General features: G+C 67.5%; 5 protein-coding genes across 5 annotated transcripts; 2 read left to right on the top strand and 3 right to left on the bottom strand.

Moving 5' to 3' along the window:
• Positions 1-15: 15 nt before the first annotated feature.
• On the top strand, positions 16-1,515 carry TSPAN10 (tetraspanin 10). Its single transcript, XM_057418525.1, has 3 exons — positions 16-215; positions 490-1,088; positions 1,176-1,515. The coding sequence occupies exons 1-3, from the start codon at positions 147-149 to the stop codon at positions 1,471-1,473; spliced, it is 966 nt and encodes a 321-aa protein (XP_057274508.1). The 5' UTR covers positions 16-146; the 3' UTR covers positions 1,474-1,515.
• A 95-nt stretch (positions 1,516-1,610) lies between these two features.
• PDE6G (phosphodiesterase 6G) lies at positions 1,611-3,328 on the bottom strand. The gene is made up of 4 exons (XM_057418515.1): positions 2,947-3,328; positions 2,045-2,238; positions 1,912-1,952; positions 1,611-1,808 (listed from the first exon to the last, which is right to left on the bottom strand). Exons 2-4 carry the CDS (start codon positions 2,188-2,190, stop codon positions 1,732-1,734), a joined length of 264 nt encoding a protein of 87 aa, XP_057274498.1. The 5' UTR covers positions 2,191-2,238; positions 2,947-3,328; the 3' UTR covers positions 1,611-1,731.
• An 885-nt stretch (positions 3,329-4,213) lies between these two features.
• Positions 4,214-5,186, bottom strand: OXLD1 (oxidoreductase like domain containing 1). Its single transcript, XM_057418531.1, has 2 exons — positions 5,126-5,186; positions 4,214-4,611 (listed from the first exon to the last, which is right to left on the bottom strand). The coding sequence occupies exons 1-2, from the start codon at positions 5,168-5,170 to the stop codon at positions 4,249-4,251; spliced, it is 408 nt and encodes a 135-aa protein (XP_057274514.1). The 5' UTR covers positions 5,171-5,186; the 3' UTR covers positions 4,214-4,248.
• Positions 5,187-5,331: 145 nt separating this feature from the next.
• On the top strand, positions 5,332-7,520 carry CCDC137 (coiled-coil domain containing 137). Its single transcript, XM_057418654.1, has 6 exons — positions 5,332-5,654; positions 5,891-6,018; positions 6,163-6,370; positions 6,651-6,733; positions 6,829-6,908; positions 7,104-7,520. The coding sequence occupies exons 1-6, from the start codon at positions 5,332-5,334 to the stop codon at positions 7,308-7,310; spliced, it is 1,029 nt and encodes a 342-aa protein (XP_057274637.1). The 3' UTR covers positions 7,311-7,520.
• A 1,656-nt stretch (positions 7,521-9,176) lies between these two features.
• On the bottom strand, positions 9,177-12,781 carry GPRC5C (G protein-coupled receptor class C group 5 member C). Its single transcript, XM_057418653.1, has 6 exons — positions 12,668-12,781; positions 12,304-12,397; positions 10,781-11,833; positions 10,135-10,229; positions 9,762-9,908; positions 9,177-9,566 (listed from the first exon to the last, which is right to left on the bottom strand). The coding sequence occupies exons 1-6, from the start codon at positions 12,779-12,781 to the stop codon at positions 9,534-9,536; spliced, it is 1,536 nt and encodes a 511-aa protein (XP_057274636.1). The 3' UTR covers positions 9,177-9,533.
• Between the last annotated feature and the right edge of the window lie 2,115 nt (positions 12,782-14,896).

Below are 14,896 nucleotides of genomic sequence, written 5' to 3'. Positions count from 1 at the left end.
CTGCTACCGGGAGCTGCGGTGGGGCCGGACCCACATCGGACCCAGCTGCGGGGCCGGGAGCCGCGGCCCTATTTAAGCGCCGGCCACGGCCCCTCACATGATGGGAGCGTGACCGGTTTGAGCCCCAGCACCGCGCTGAGAGCACGATGGCGCTGGGCAGAGCGCGGTCCCGTGGGGCGGCCGGCGGCGGGGAGCGCGCCCGGCTCCTGCCCCAGGTAACGCCGGGACCCCCGACAGCAGGGTGCGGGCTCCACGCAGCGCCCGCATCCCTGGGGGGAATCCATGGGGATGAACCCGGGTTAGGGGCAGGGTCTCTGCCCCCGGGGTCGCTGTGATGGGGTGGATGTGGGGCACCCTGTGCTAGGGATGCGTGGTAGCTCCTGCAGCTTGTGACAGCCCCTGGAGGTGGGGCAGGGGGTACATGGGCTGAGGGGGCGCTTTGTGGGGGGGCTGCCCTAATGGCTGTGAGTGGTTTGCGCATCCATGCAGGCGTCCCGGCTGGTGGAGCTGCCCTGCTCCTCCTCCTCCTCCTCTGATGATGATGATGGCAGTGATGGAGACATGGACCTTCCCGCATCCCAGCTGGACCCTGCCGTGAGCTGCAGCATCCCCCCCGCACCGAGCGCCTTCAGCCAGTGCGTGCGGCACCTGGCCTTCCTCTGGAACCTCCTCTTCCTCCTGCTGGGGCTGCTGGCCCTGGCCCTGGGGGTCTGGGGGCTGCTGGCCAAGGGCTCTCTGGCCGGGGCGCGCTTGGCCCCGCTGGGCTCCGACCCGATGCTGCTCGTGGTGCTGGCGGGGCTGGCGGCCAGCGCCGTGTCCCTGGCCGGCTGCCTGGGCTCGCTGCGCTCCAGCCCCTGCCTGCTGCGCTTCTTCGTGGGCGCCGTGCTCGCCTTCGCGGCGCTGGAGGTGCTGGCGGCGCTGCTGGTGCTGGCGGCGCGGCACCGGCTGCGGGACGCGGTGCGGGATGCGCTGCTCCTCTGCCTCCTGCGCTACCAGGACGAGCCCGACCTGCGCTTCCTGGTGGATGAGGTGCAGCGGAGCCTGCGCTGCTGCGGCCTCGGCTCCTACCGCGACTGGGAGGCGAACCAGTGAGTGGGGCACCGGGGCGGGTACAGTGATGGGCATCCTGCACCCACGGGCGTGGAACCGGCCGCTCTCCTTATCCATCCCTACAGGTACTTCAACTGCAGCGCCCCGGGCGCGCAGGCCTGCAGCGTCCCCGCATCCTGCTGCCTGGACCCGTGGCAGAACGGCTCCGTGGTCAATGCCCTGTGTGCCGCCGGAGCGCTGCGCCTCGGGGATGCAGCAGCCGGCACCGTGGTGTACACGGGGGGCTGCGTGGCTCAGCTCAGCACCTGGCTCCGCGGCCAGGCCGGTGCCATCGGGGCCGGCGCGGCCGTGCTGGTGCTGGTTGAAGCCGTCGGTGTGCTCATGGCGTTGAAGATGCTCAGAGACATCACGGCGCGGGGGTGAGGGTGCAGTGGGGGACACCAGCGGGGCCTGATCCGACCCAGAATAAACCTCGTCAAAGCCAAACCCCATCCGTGCCCTGTCCATCCCACCTCGCTTTCCATGCACGTCCCTGCCACCCCCATAGCACGACACCAGGCTCCCCGCGCTCCTTTTGGGTTTTAATGAGCATTTCTCCAGGCTGAGCCCCGCCATAAGGACGGGGCAGGCTCTACCTACACAGCACTAAAGGGTGGGAGGGCAGCGGTGGCCGCAGCCTCCCTAGATGATGCCGTACTGCGCCAGCTCGTGCAGCTCCAGATGGCTGAATGCTTCCCAGGGACAGATGACGGTGATATCTGGGGAGAGGAGAGAGTTTGTGTCAGCACAACGGCCCCATTGCAGGCTGAAGCCAGCCCCATTCCCCACCCACCGCACAGGGGGGACGGGACCCCCATGTACCTGTTCCCAGCCCCTCCATGCCCGGGATGTCGTCGCCGAACCTGTAAAGAGAGGCAGTGTCTGAGCCCCATCCAGCCCCCCTGCCCCGTCCTGGCACATGGAGCTGTGCCCCCCGCATCCCTGCCCCACTCACCCCTGCACCCCCTTCTTGGGGGGCTTGCTTTTGAACTGCCTCGTCTGCCTCTGTTTGAATTTGGGGGGTCCCTTCCGGGGGGTGGCGGGTCCCCCCGTCACCCTCGTGACTGACTTGACCTCCACCTTGGGGGGCTCCAGGCTCATGGCTGTGCTGCGGTCGCTGTGGGTCTGGCGCTGGATGGCTCCTCACACCTGGATGAGGGGAGATGTGGGGGCACCGGCTCCTCCCACCACCCTGCGTGCCCCTGGCACCCCTCTGTTATCACTGACCCACCAAGCAGGAGAGCCCCCTCCCTGCAGCCTTGCCTTAGCCCAGCTCAGAGCCCGATAATCCCCCTTCCCCAAAGGCAGGGAAGGGCGTCCATGGGGATAAGTTGCTGCTGTCTCCCTTGGGGCTGCTCCTCCAGTCCTCGGTCTGTACCCCAGTGTAGATGGAGCCCCTCATTGGCATTGCCAGGACCCCCAGCCACGGCTCATGCTGGGTCTGTGCCACAGGCATGGGAGCAAGGTATCCCTCAGGATAACAGGATGGGATTTGGGAATGGTGGGTGCCCCACGCTGCCAATGCCTCTGGGTCCATGCTGGGATGCGGGCAGCCAGAGCCAATGGACATCACAGGGCAGCACATGGGCTCCATCCCGCTGTGGTTGTGCCTCTGAGCACTGCAACCACACCATGTGCTGAGTGAGATCCAGCACCGATGTGATGGGGTTCAGCACCACTATGGGGTCCCCAGTACGGGACCTGGCCTGGGGAGATGCCAAAGGTACCCTGGTCCCTGCTGCAGGAGCAGAACCCAACAGCAGGCTCCTGCCTGGAGCAGAGCACATCCCATCCCATCCCAATGGTCCCGGTGCCACCAGGTCCCATCCCATGCATGGGGCAGAGACCCGGACTTACTTGGCCGCCGCAGTCCTCGAGGCCAGCGCTGCTCCACAGGGCCCCTCCGTCCTCCAGCTCACCCCCTGCAGAGCTCTGGGGGGGCTTTTAGGGGAGGGCAGCTTTATCCTGCTCCAGGTAATAGGATTATTCACGTCCCTGCTTCCCGCGGGGGTAATCTGGTGTCCTTCCCCGTGGGATGGGGGCGTCTGGATTAGTGCTGCTGGGAATGACGATGTCGGGATCCCAGAGCACCGAGGGGACGCCCCACTCCCCCAAGGTCACCCCAAGGCCCCTTGATCACAGGGATGCTGCTGTTGGGCTCCTGCCTGCAGGCACTGCCAGAACCCATCCTGGCTCGGGGGCATTCTGCCCTTCTAGGGATGGATTCATCCCTAGCGATGCCACCTTCAGCTGGGAACTGCACCAAGACCTGGCAGCAGGGTGGCTGGGCAGCCCCACTGGCCCGGGACGCTATCGTTCCAAAGCTTCCCTTAATCCCAGCCTTAAAGCAATTACAAAAAGGAATAATCTCAGTCCACTTTAATTGAACTTCAGCCCCTGCCGCTAATTGCAATTAGTTGGACTCCAACAAAGAGGATTACAGGGATCTGGGTGCATTTCCTATGGAGCCGGCAGAACCAGCTCCTCCTCTGGCACGGAGCAGGGCCCTGGTGTCTACGGCTGCCTCCAGCTCAGCCTTCCTTAGCGCAGCTCCGGGGCTTCGTGGTTCCTTGGATGGCCGGGAGCCCCCCAGCCCCGCCGGGCAGGATGGAGCGGGGATGCGCTGAGCCAAACTGATGGGGTCTCACATGGAAACAAAGGCAAGGGAGGAAGAAAGGGCACCGGGAGCAGCCCGGCAGGCCGCGACCTGGCTGCTGGTGCCCTTGGAGGCTGCAGCCCCACGTGCTGGGGGCCGCACACTGCCTCCCTTCACACCACAGAAGCCCCTAAGAGGCTTAGAGCCGTGGGGAGGGGGGGTCCAGCGCAGGGTCCCGGCCCTCCCCACTCACAGCCAAGACGCAAACGGTGCTTAAAGCCCAAGCTGGGAGCACAAGGACATGGTGAGAGCAGTGATGGTGGCGGGGGGGGCGACAGCGCTGCCTGCCCTTGGATGGGATTTACCAGCCCAGGGCGCTCAGCGCACGCATGAGCCCCTGCCTGCCCATGGGGTGATGCTGCACAGGTCCTTGGCAGGGCTCAGGCTGTCCCCAGCCCATCACACACAGAAACACTTCCAAGCAGTGCAGGCTTGCTCAAACAAGCAGAGGTTCCTATGGGGAGGGGGGGGGTCCCCACTGGCTCTGGGGGTCCGGGGGATGCTCAGTCCTTCCTCATGCGCAGCCTGATCTCCATCCTCAGGATGGCTTTAACGTTCTCGTCCTCCACGTGCTCCTCCAGCGCCGCCAGCGCCCGGGCCCCTCCATCCTGGTACCGCTGCAGCAGCTCCTCCACGTACCCGAGCCACACGCAGTTGGGGCAGCCGGTCCCGCAGCAGTGGGTCGGCGGGGGAGGCAGCCCTTTGTCACCTCGGGGTCCCCCCCCGCTGCCATCGCTCCCTGCGGTGCCGCTCTCCTTTGCTGGGGTGTCCGAGCGCTCCCGAACGCTGGAGGTGTTGGAGGGGTGGGAGAGGGGGGACCCTGCCCCGGGCACCCCCCCACTGCTGCTGGCGCCGTCCGGGGCCTCCTGAGAACAAAGACACTGGCACCAATTGGGGGGGGACACATGAGGACAGCCCTGCCCCCAGCGTACCCCCATCCCACCATCAACCCCCCCAGCAGCTCACACAGCCCCCCCCATGCTCCCCTCCATCCCCAGCATCCTCCATCCCCCCGAGTCCCCCTTAGCCTCCCATCCCCAGCACCCCTCTATTTCCCCATTTCCCTCCTTAGCCCCACAACTCATGCCCAGCACCCCCTTATTTACCCCCAGCTTCCCCTTACCCCCCCCCTCATCCCTCCACCTTATCCCCAGCATCCTCTTGCCCCCCCGCTCACCTTTTCCCCACGGCAGCCCCCCAGCACATCCCCAGCACCCATTACCCCCCATTCCCTCCTACCACACCCCCAGCACCCCCTTATCCCCCATAGTTCCCCTTTGCCCCCCCATCCATTCACCCCATCCCCATCACCCCCCCAGCACCCCATATCCCCCCCATAGACCCCATCACCCCCATTGCCCCCCCCCGGTCCCTCCTCACCCCCCGACGCGCCCCCGCCAGCCCCCGGGCTCCGCGCAACAACATCCGGGCGCTTCGGCCCCTTCCGGCCCCGCCTGAGTGACAGCTCAGCCAGCCAATGGGAGCACGGATGATGAGGGACCGGGGCCGCGTGTGGCCAATAACGAGCAGGGGGCGGAGGAAGGAGGAAGAGGCGGCGGGGTTGACACGTGGGGAGCGGCGGAGCAATGGGCTGGGGACCGGGACCGGGACCGAGACAGAGATGGGGACAGAAACCGGGATCGGGATCGCGACAGAAACAGAGATCGGGACCGGGATCGGGACAGGGATCGGGATCGGGATCGCGACAGAAACAGAGATCGGGACAGGGATCGGGATCGCGACAGAAACAGACATCGGGATCGGGACAGGGATCGGGACCGGGATCGCGACAGAAACAGAGACCGGGACCGGGATCGCGACAGAAACAGAGATCGGGACCGGGACCGGGATCAGGACAGGGATCGGGACCGGGACCAGGATCGGGACCAGCCGCCCTTCAGCGCAATAGGTCAGTGCCCATGGGATCCGGTCGGGATCGCGCTTGGACCCATGCGGGTCTCGGTCCCGCAGGTGCCTCACCACGTATCCGATATCCTGCCGTGTCCTGGTCCCCATGTCCCTCCATGCCCGGGTGCCGGTGCCCAGCTCGCTGTGCCCCACTGGTGTGCCCGCATCCCGGTGTCCCACCGTGCCTGGGTCCCGGTGCTTCAGGACAGGCCTCGCAGCGTGTCCGGTCTCTCCCAGGAAGCAGAAGTTGCACAACATGAAGCCCAAGCACCCGGACGAGCAGGAGATCCCCTTCCGCCTGCGGGAGCTCATGCGGAGCCGGGAGGCCATGAAGCGCCCGCATCCCGGGAAGCAGAAAGCAGCAGGTGGGATACAGAACCGGACTGAGCATCCCATGGCACAGCCGGATCCTGCAGCGCAGCATCCTCCTTTGACGTCCCACCTCTGCCCTGCCATGGGGGGGGACCCCCAGCCAGCGCTGCTGCCCTGATGCCACCCGTCTCTCCTAGAGAAGCAGCAGCCCAAGTCAAAGGGCTCCAAAGCCCAGCGGGACATCCCCGTGCCCAGGTTCAGGAGAGGGAAGGGGGAGTCGGAGCGCTCCTACGTGTGCCGCATGGAGCAGGAGGTGCAGCGCGTCCTGTTCCTCACCGAGAACCAGCTGCAGCAGGAGCCGGAGAAGGAGCTGGCGGCACCGGAGAAGTCCAAGAGGAAGAAAGCGTGAGAGCAAGGCCCCTGCAGCTGCTGGGCTGGATGGGGCAGCCCAGGCCTGTCCCCTGGCCCGGTTTGGGGGGTGTGCTGGGTGCTTTGCTGGTGCTGCAGCGCTGGTCCTGTGTCCAGCAGCGACTGGGGTGCGGGTGGAAAGTTATGGACCTCCATAGGGGCTGAATTGCTGGTTGGACTCAAGCCAGGGGGCTCTGGCTTTTGAGGGGTCCCATGGGGTAGGAGCTCACTTGTTTCTTGTTCGGTCACAAGTCCTGGCCATAACGGAGCTCTTCAGGTTTCAGAATAAGAAGCTGGAAAAAGCTCGGAAGAAGAAGGAGGAGAAGAAAGAGGCCATGCTGGAGAAGAGCCTGTTGCAAGGTGGGTCTGGCTCTGGGGTGCCTGGCGTCACCCCCTTACCTAGCAGCGTGTGGGGGGTGTTCCAGGTCTGATGCTGGCGTCTGCTTCTCTCTCAGACACGGTGGCATTTGGGGACGTGGTCACGCAGCCACCCACCATCACATCATGGCCCAGGGGCCAGGGCCCTGCAGAGCAGGTGAGGTCAGGGGGGTGCTGCCTCCTGCCCCTCGGGTACCCGCAGTGCTGGGCTGGACCCGGGTCACCCCCTCCCTTGTGCTGGACATCACTCCTGGAAAGCCAGCTCTGGCTCAGCCTTGGGGTCTCAGCTCCCCTGAGCATGGTCCTGCCTTTCCCCCCCCATCCCCACTGACCGCCCCATCTCTGTCCCCAGGCCGGACGGAAGCGGCTCCTCCTGACTCCGCGCCTGGGCCGGAGCCCGGCGCTCCCGGCAGCGCCGGTGTCCATGGCTCGGCAGCGCATCGTGGCGGAGGAGAGGGCTCGTGTGATCCAGGCCTACAGGGACATCCAGAGGCGCAAGCAGCAGCAGCGGGAGGCGGCAGAGGCGAGCGCCAAGGCCGGACGCGGGGTCCCGCGCTGAGCCCAGCCTGGGCGAGCTGAACCTGGTCACAGTGGGAGCGTGCAGGCAGCGTGCAGGCAGCACCGGGCCCCAGGACGTGAAGGGGACGCTGTCCTGATGCTGCTCGTCTGTTGCCAAGCCCTGGGACTCCCCCCAGCCCTGTGCCTAAGCTCAGGGCACCCCATGGGCTCAGCACTGGAGCTGGGTCCCCCTCCCAGTGCCATGGACGTGCTTGTAGTAAAGGTGCCGCTGAGTGCTGATGGCGTGGGGGTGTCTGTGTCCTCACAACCTGCCCGCCTTCCTTTCTGTGTGGCAGCTGGCGAGGGGCAGTCCCTGTCCCTTACCCTGCCATTGCTCAGCCATGAGGGAGACCCCAGAGCTTGGCCATGACCCCTCCAGTTCTCACCCCAGGGACACGGAGCATCCCACAGAGCTCCCCTGCACCGTGTTCTTTCCATCCCTTGTCACCACGCAGGGGCACCGTGAGCCCTTGATCTGCCCTCAGTGCCATTTACCCAGCCCGGCACTGCCCGTGTCCCTGCCAGACACCGGTGTCACGGTGCCCACGGTGCCCTCCCCATCGCTGCACCGTGAGGCCCCCATGGAACCCAGCCCTGGGGAGGGCTCCAGGGGGATGCTCCCGGCACGGCACAGCCCGTGCCCGTGGCGAGGGCTTCACCTGCACACACAAAGGCCGCGCTGTTCCCTGCCCCGTGCCGGCACAAAGCGCTGCCTGTCGGAGCGGGGCCGGCCCCGGCGCTGCGGCCGGCGCTGGCGGCAGCCGGTGGGATCCAGGCTTCCGGAGGGGCTGGGTGCGGGCGGAGCGGAGCCACCGGGGACAAAAGCGTTTGCACCTTGTTTGTGCCTTGTCCTCCGGCCGCCGCCTCCGTGCTCCACGGCATAGCCTGCAGGTGCCTGCGTGGGTCGTGGCCGTGCCGTGAGCTCACCGCGCTGTGCCATGCGGTGCTGGTGACAGCAGCCCCGGGGACTCCCAAGTGCCTGGTGCTGCTTGGAGATGTCCCTGGTGCCAAGGAGCACCAGGTAAACACGGGTGACGCGGCCAGATCCTACTGCAAACAACCGGCCCCCGTGGCCGTGCCCGGCCTCTAGCGCTGCCGCGGGCACGTGCTGGATGGCAAGGGCACAGCCAGGACATGGCGTGTGCCAAACTCTTGCTTGTGCATCCCTCGCTCACGGCCCCATCCCTGCTCAAGGAGACCAGGTCACGCCTGCCCCCACGCAGCCATTTCAGCCCCTGAATAATTCATGGTGCTGCTGGCCGCAGGCTTCCTGCCCGGCAGAGGAATCGCTGCCGAGGGAAAGGCAATCCGGGCAGGAGAAACCACCCCGACCTTGGCATGTCCTCTGCGCCGTGCCGCTTCCCACCAGCAGCCCATCTGCCTGCACTGCGCTGCCCGTCCTGCCGGATCCGGCCCCATCTGTGCTGTCATGGGGGGCCCCGCAGCCCCCCCCCCCTCCCCAGAAAGGGCTGAACCCCACTGGTACCGTGGCAAAAGCTGTTGCTCTGGTGGGGTCGCGGATGGGGAGCTGGGTACCGCCTCCCCATCATGGGCAAGCGCCGCATAGGAAAAAACCACCTTTATTGGGGCTGACCTGAAAAAAAGGAGGAAAGAGGAAAAACAGAGAAAGCCAAGAGGAGGGTGAGGGCCCAGCTCCCTCCCTGCTCCCCAGGAGGGATCCTTGAGCCCCGAGGTGGGGAAGGCACCGAGACGGCGGCTGGAGCCGCAGGGGGGTCAGGTCCCAGCCCCAGCGATGGGGAAACTGAGGCACGGCAGGAGCCAGAGCTGGGGAGAGCTTCACATCAGCTGGTGCCCTGCAGCGGGGCGCTGCTGGCTCAGCTCAGGGCCTGTGGGGCAGCGAGAACCAAGGGCTCAAGACCCTGGGCAGGCGTCCCCTGGCTCCCTGGCAGTGCGTGGTCCCTGGCATGGGGACACGGGGTGTCCGTGCATCACGAAGGCAGCGAGGGGACAAGTCAGGGTGGCCCCATGGGAGGCAGACCTGGCGGCAGGGATGTGGGGTCCGGCAGAGCTGGCAGCTTGTGGGTGCCACAGGCAGGAGCGATAGCTCCGAATGCATCCAGGCTTCACCTGCACGGGACCCAGCTCCAGCTGCTGATGGGATGGGCTGAAGGCAGTGGGGCACGAAGAGGCTTGGTGAGACCTCGGGAGCGGGATGGTGGTGCCATGGCTGTGCCGGTGCTGTGAGGTCCGTGCCATGGGGGCTTCACCACCGGTTCCTGCTGTACGGGGACTGCACCTGCGGGCAGAGCGGGGTGGCAGTGGGGTGGCAGACCCGGCCCTGGCACCGGTGCCGTGGTGCAGCCTGACTCACCGGGGGCTGGGCAGAGCCCTCCTCCCACTGGAGACGCTGCGGTGGGGATAGACTTTGCCCCCCGCTATGGGCTGCACCTTGGTGCCCGCTCCCCACCCGCGGCGTTGCACATTAACCCACCTGGCAGCTCCTGCCGTCCCGTGGGGCGCCGCCGGGCCGGGCCTGCACCGCGAACGCGTCCTCGGCTCGCAGCGTGGAGCTGGTGCTGCCGGCGGCGGGGCTGGCCGTGGAGGCGCGCGGCAGGATCACGTCGTAGGGACCTTCGGTCTGAAGGGCAGGAATGGGGGGGGCTGCAGCATCGCCGTCACCACCCCCAGCCCCATGGGGTCTCAGTGGGGGAAGGCGAGGGGTGATGCTTCCCAGTACCCCATTACAGCAGCCCTTGTACATGGGGATCCCCCAAGCTGTGGTCCCCATCCCAGCCACTCTTGGTTGGAAGCCCATCCATCAGGCAGGATGAGGCCACCACTGCAGAGCCCAGCATCGCACTTACCGGTCCCTTGTGCATCAGGGCCATCTCGGTGGGCTGGTAGACACTGGTAAGGAGCTGCCCATTGTAGCCGCTGTACGGTGACACCGGCTTCTTGGCTGCAAAGAGATGGGGACAATGAAGAGGGGGGCTCAGAGCCACCCCCACCCCCTGGGGAGCTGGTCCTCATTAGCAGGGTTCAATGAGCTGACTCAGTGCCACTGCTCTGCGCCACTGCCGGGGGACAGGAGGGATGTCCCTGGGGTTTGCATCACCGGCTGCTGCGCGGCCGGGGTTTGTTATTGTAGGGTCTCTGGGGCGCACCCACCCTGCCCCATGGGCTGCAGACACCTTCGCTGGCGCCCAGCTGCCATTCCCTACAATAACATCACCCCGTGTGATGTTATTCCCTACAATAACATCACCCTGTGTTATTGTAGGGTCCCGCGAGCGCAGCGCCTGCCTGGGGCGGAGGGCCGGGAGCACCGCTGCGGTGCTGAGCTCAGCCCAAACTGGTAGACCCAGCCCAGCGAGTTTTCGGGAGCCACAACCACGTCAAGGCACCAATCCCGGGCAGGCCGTGGCCAGACACCTCGCTGCCACCCACCACTGCCAGCGCCGGTGCCCCGGCGCGAGGCAAAGAGCATCCGTGGTGAGCCCCGGCGCCTACCGAAGGAGGGCTCGTCCATGGAGAAGGCTTTGTTCTCCACGAACATGCTCTGCGACTTCTGCTCCTTGAGGATGGTCTCGTAGCCCACCCCGCGCGTGGGGTACCCGTCGTCCTCGAAGGGCTGCTCGGGGCCGTGCCGCGTCGCGTGCGTCACCTCGGGGATGACGTAGAGCAGGAGGAAGGCGCAGGCGTTGGCCACCAGCGCGATGGCCAGCGTGGGGTCATCCCAGCCGGGCTTCTCGCCCGCGCGCTGGTTCCCATAGAGGTACATCACGGTCCACGCCACCCAGATGGCCACCGAGAGGCCGGTGGTGGCCAGGATGAAGGCGCCGTGCTTGCGCCAGCGGCCGTAGCGGCCGCACAGGGCCGGCCAGGCGGTGCCGAAGGCGGCCACCAGCAGGAACATGACATAGATGAGAGCCATGACAAAGTCAGCGTCCGCCAGGCGGCAAGGGTCCGCGGAGCTGCCCTCCTGCCGCGCCACGGTGATGATGAGCCACTCGGCGTTGATGATGACCTCCACCAAGGCGAGGAGCAGGGCCACCGCCAGCGTCACCCAGCCCCGCGGGCCACGGTTCCTCCGCACCAAGAAGTTGAGGGCCACGGCGTGCGCCAGCAGGGAGGAGAAGCAGATGGCAAAGAGGACGCCAAAGAGGAAGCGTCGGGAGGTGCAGGTGGAGAAATCCGGCCCCACGACGAAGTCAAACGTCAGGCAGAAGAGCCCGAAGGTGCCCAGGAGGAAGAAGACCTGCGTGGCCACCAGACTCTTCTTCTGGTGGTCCTGCACGAAGGGCAGGCTGGCCACCAGGACGATGGTGAGCACGAAGCTGGTCACCACGCCAAGGCTGGCCACGGCCTCCACCACGATGCCCCAGGCTGCCGAGAGGTCGCAGAGGTTGTAGTAGAGGGAGGAGAGGTCCTTGCCGCAGCCGGAGGGAGCGCTGGTCTGGCCGGTGGCCGTGGGGAGCAGGACCAGCAGCACGCAGGCGGCCACCGGCGGCACCGCGGCAGCACCCATCCTGCACCGTGCTGTGGGCGCTGAGCACGGCGTCCCTGCAGGACAAGGGGAGTGTCAGGACACAGGGATCAGGGATGGGGATCAGATCCTGATGATGGCTGTGCCGGCCCAGAGCTCAGAGCATCCCTCCTGCCAGGCCGCGGTGAGCACTCAGGTGCTGGGAAGCTGCATCCACGCTGGCACAGCCGAATCCACCCCAACGCTCCTTGTCCAGAGGCCTGAGGCCACTGGAGGGGCTCGGCCCCCTGCACCCCACACACTCCCTCCTGACACAGGATTTCTCCAGTCATGACCGGCACTTGGAGCTGTGCTGATCCCATCCTCCGGTGCCAGGAGCAGGCAGCACCGTGCCCGCTGGCTCTCCTGGGAACACCAAACACAGACCTGGGCCAGCGGGAGAGGTAACACCCGGGGACGGGGCTGTCCCCTTGGCTTGTCCCTGCGTGCCAGCCCGTTCCCCTTTCCACTTCTCCTGTGCTGCTTCCCTCTGGCTCCGGGCACTGACCCAGCGCAAGTCCCGTGTCCGCTGGCACGAAGGTGGCCACAGCCTGGCACGGCACGGGCACAACATGGGGGCCCCTGTACCCGCTCCTGCGACACTGGGGTGGGCACGGGGAAGAGGTGGCAGCGAGGGAGCTGCAGCCCCAAAGCTGGGGAAGGGGGGAACGGGCGGGACACGTCCGGCAAGGTGACCCAGGGCCGGGAGCCGGGACCCCCCCCACCCCGGGGCAGACCCAGCGAGGCCGGGATGGGGACAGGGACCCTCCGGCACCGCGCTGGGACCGAGCCCTGCGCCCGCCGCTCCCACCGGCTGCACCGGCCCCGGCCCGCCCGGTCCCCCCCGCGCCCCCGGTGCTCCCGCCCGGTACCGGAGCCCAGACTTGCCCCAACTCGCCCCAGCTGCCGGCCCAGGCGAGCCCCGGCGGGGCGAAAGGGTCCGGGTCCGGGTCTGGGTCTGGGTCTGGGTCCGGCTCTCGACCCATTCCCGTTACGGTTCCCGGTGCCCCCCAGCCCCGCAGGGCTCCACTCCCCGGCCCCACTCACCGGCTCCAGCGCCCGGTGCGCAGCCGCTCCCCTCGCTCCTCCGCGCCGTGCAGCGCCGGGCGAGCCCCGGTCCCGCCGCACCGTCCGCGCCTGCCCGGCCCTGCCCCTCCCCGAGGTGCGGCTCAGCCGGGGCTGGCAGGGACCTGCCCCGTCCCGCACCGGGCGGAGGGAACCGGGGACCCCGCACTGGGAGGGGGAGCCTGCCCCGGGGCACGGCGGGGGATGAAGGGGCGGGAGTGGGGCCAGAGCTTGGGATTGGGGGGCGTTGGACGCGGGGGTGGGCTCAGGAGCCGTCAATGGAATGAATCTGTGCGGGCTCAGCCCGCAGGAGCTGCGTTAGCCCGGCCCTGCCGAGCTCGGGCCCCACCCGAAAGACCCCCCCCAAAGGGACAAGGGATGGAGCAGGGGGGGGGCTCTACTGGGGCAGCATCACCCACACGGGGCCTTGAACTGAGTCCTCTTGGTGCTGGGCCACCAACCCCCAGCTCGCGGGTGGGCTCCTGGGTGGGAGCCGGGAGCAGGGCTCCCCAGTGAGGATATACCGCGGTGTTCCCATCGGGAAACCCTGAGGCTCAGGCCCGGAGGGGCCTCCCGGAGGAATGTCAGCTGACGGATAAAGCCCGAGCCTTTGGCAGGGCAGCGGGGCCCCAGAAAAACCCTTCCTGCAATGGGCTGGGGTCCAGGGCAGCCCCGGCTTGGGGGAGCCAATGGTGCCTGGTGGTCCCTGTACCAGGGAGGGTGTCCCCTGTGCACCACGGAGCCGGGCATGGGCACCCCGCAGCCACCCCATCCCTGGGGCTCAGGGGAAGGGAAAGCCCCTGGAGACTGAGGGTGCCCTGGGGGAGGTTTCCAGGAGGCAGGCGCTGCTATTCTGGGAGGGTGAAGCGAGAGGGTGAAGGATGCAGAGGAAAGCTCAATGAGCCTCGGGCGGGTCCTCCCCCGGCCCGGGCCGAAAACAACCCCAGGAGAACGGGAGGCAGAGCCCGAGCTGGCAGCACCCACGGCACGAGGGCTGGAGCGTGTCTGGGCTGGCTGCTGCAGCCACCGCCGCCATCCCTTGGGTGCTGCAGCCACTGCCGCCATCCCATGGGTGCTGCAGCCACCGCTGCCATCCCATGGGTGCTGCAGCCACCGCCGCCATCCCTTGGGTGCTGCAGCCACCGCCGCCATCCCTTGGGTGCTGCAGCCGCCGCCGCCATCCCTTGGGTGCTGCAGCCACCGCCGCCATCCCATGGGTGCTGCAGCCACCGCCGCCATCCCATGGGTGCTGCAGCCGCTGCTGCCATCCCATGGGTGCTGCAGCCACCGCTGCCATCCCATGGGTGCTGCAGCCACCGCCGCCATCCCATGGGTGCTGCAGGCACTGCTGCCATCCCTTGGGTGCTGCAGCCACTGCCGCCATCCCATGGGTGCTGCAGCCACTGCCGCCATCCCATGGGTGCTGCAGCCGCCGCTGCCATCCCATGGGTGCTGCAGCCACTGCCGCCATCCCATGGGTGCTGCAGCCGCCGCCGCCATCCCATGGGTGCTGCAGCCACTGCCGCCATCCCATGGGTGCTGCAGCCGCCGCTGCCATCCCATGGGTGCTGCAGCCACCGCCGCCATCCCATGGGTGCTGCAGCCACCGCTGCCATCCCATGGGTGCTGCAGCCACCGCCGCCATCCCTTGGGTGCTGCAGCCACCGCCGCCATCCCATGGGTGCTGCAGCTGCATGCTCTTCATCTTCCCAAAGAGCTTCAGGACGGTGTTTGGGGCAGGATCACCCTCCCTGCCGGGGCCCGTGCCCGTGTGTGTGCTCTCACATGGGTGCGGATGCAGGAGCTCTGCGGTGGCCTCTCTCGTGCCTCAGTTTCCCCACGGAGCCGGTTCAGACCCGCAGGGCCCTGACCCGGGGCTGCGGAGGCCGCGGTGCATGCGGCTTCCTGCCTCTGCTTCCTGCCGCCGCGCGGGTTTCCCGGCTGCTGACTCAGCACGAGCCCCCCCCCCCCCCCCCCCCCAAACCCCCGGCTCCGGCCATGGAGACACTGGCAGGCGTCCATCCCACCGAGGCTGC

The sequence above is a fragment of the Pezoporus wallicus genome, unplaced genomic scaffold (assembly GCF_028554395.1).
Source record: "Pezoporus wallicus isolate ANWC-B61680 ecotype Strahan unplaced genomic scaffold, APGP_CSIRO_Pwel_v1 contig_3710, whole genome shotgun sequence".
Classification (NCBI taxonomy): domain Eukaryota; kingdom Metazoa; phylum Chordata; class Aves; order Psittaciformes; family Psittacidae; genus Pezoporus; species Pezoporus wallicus.
Note: the sequence above shows the minus strand (reverse complement) of the source record. Positions and strands in the feature narration are given on the sequence as shown.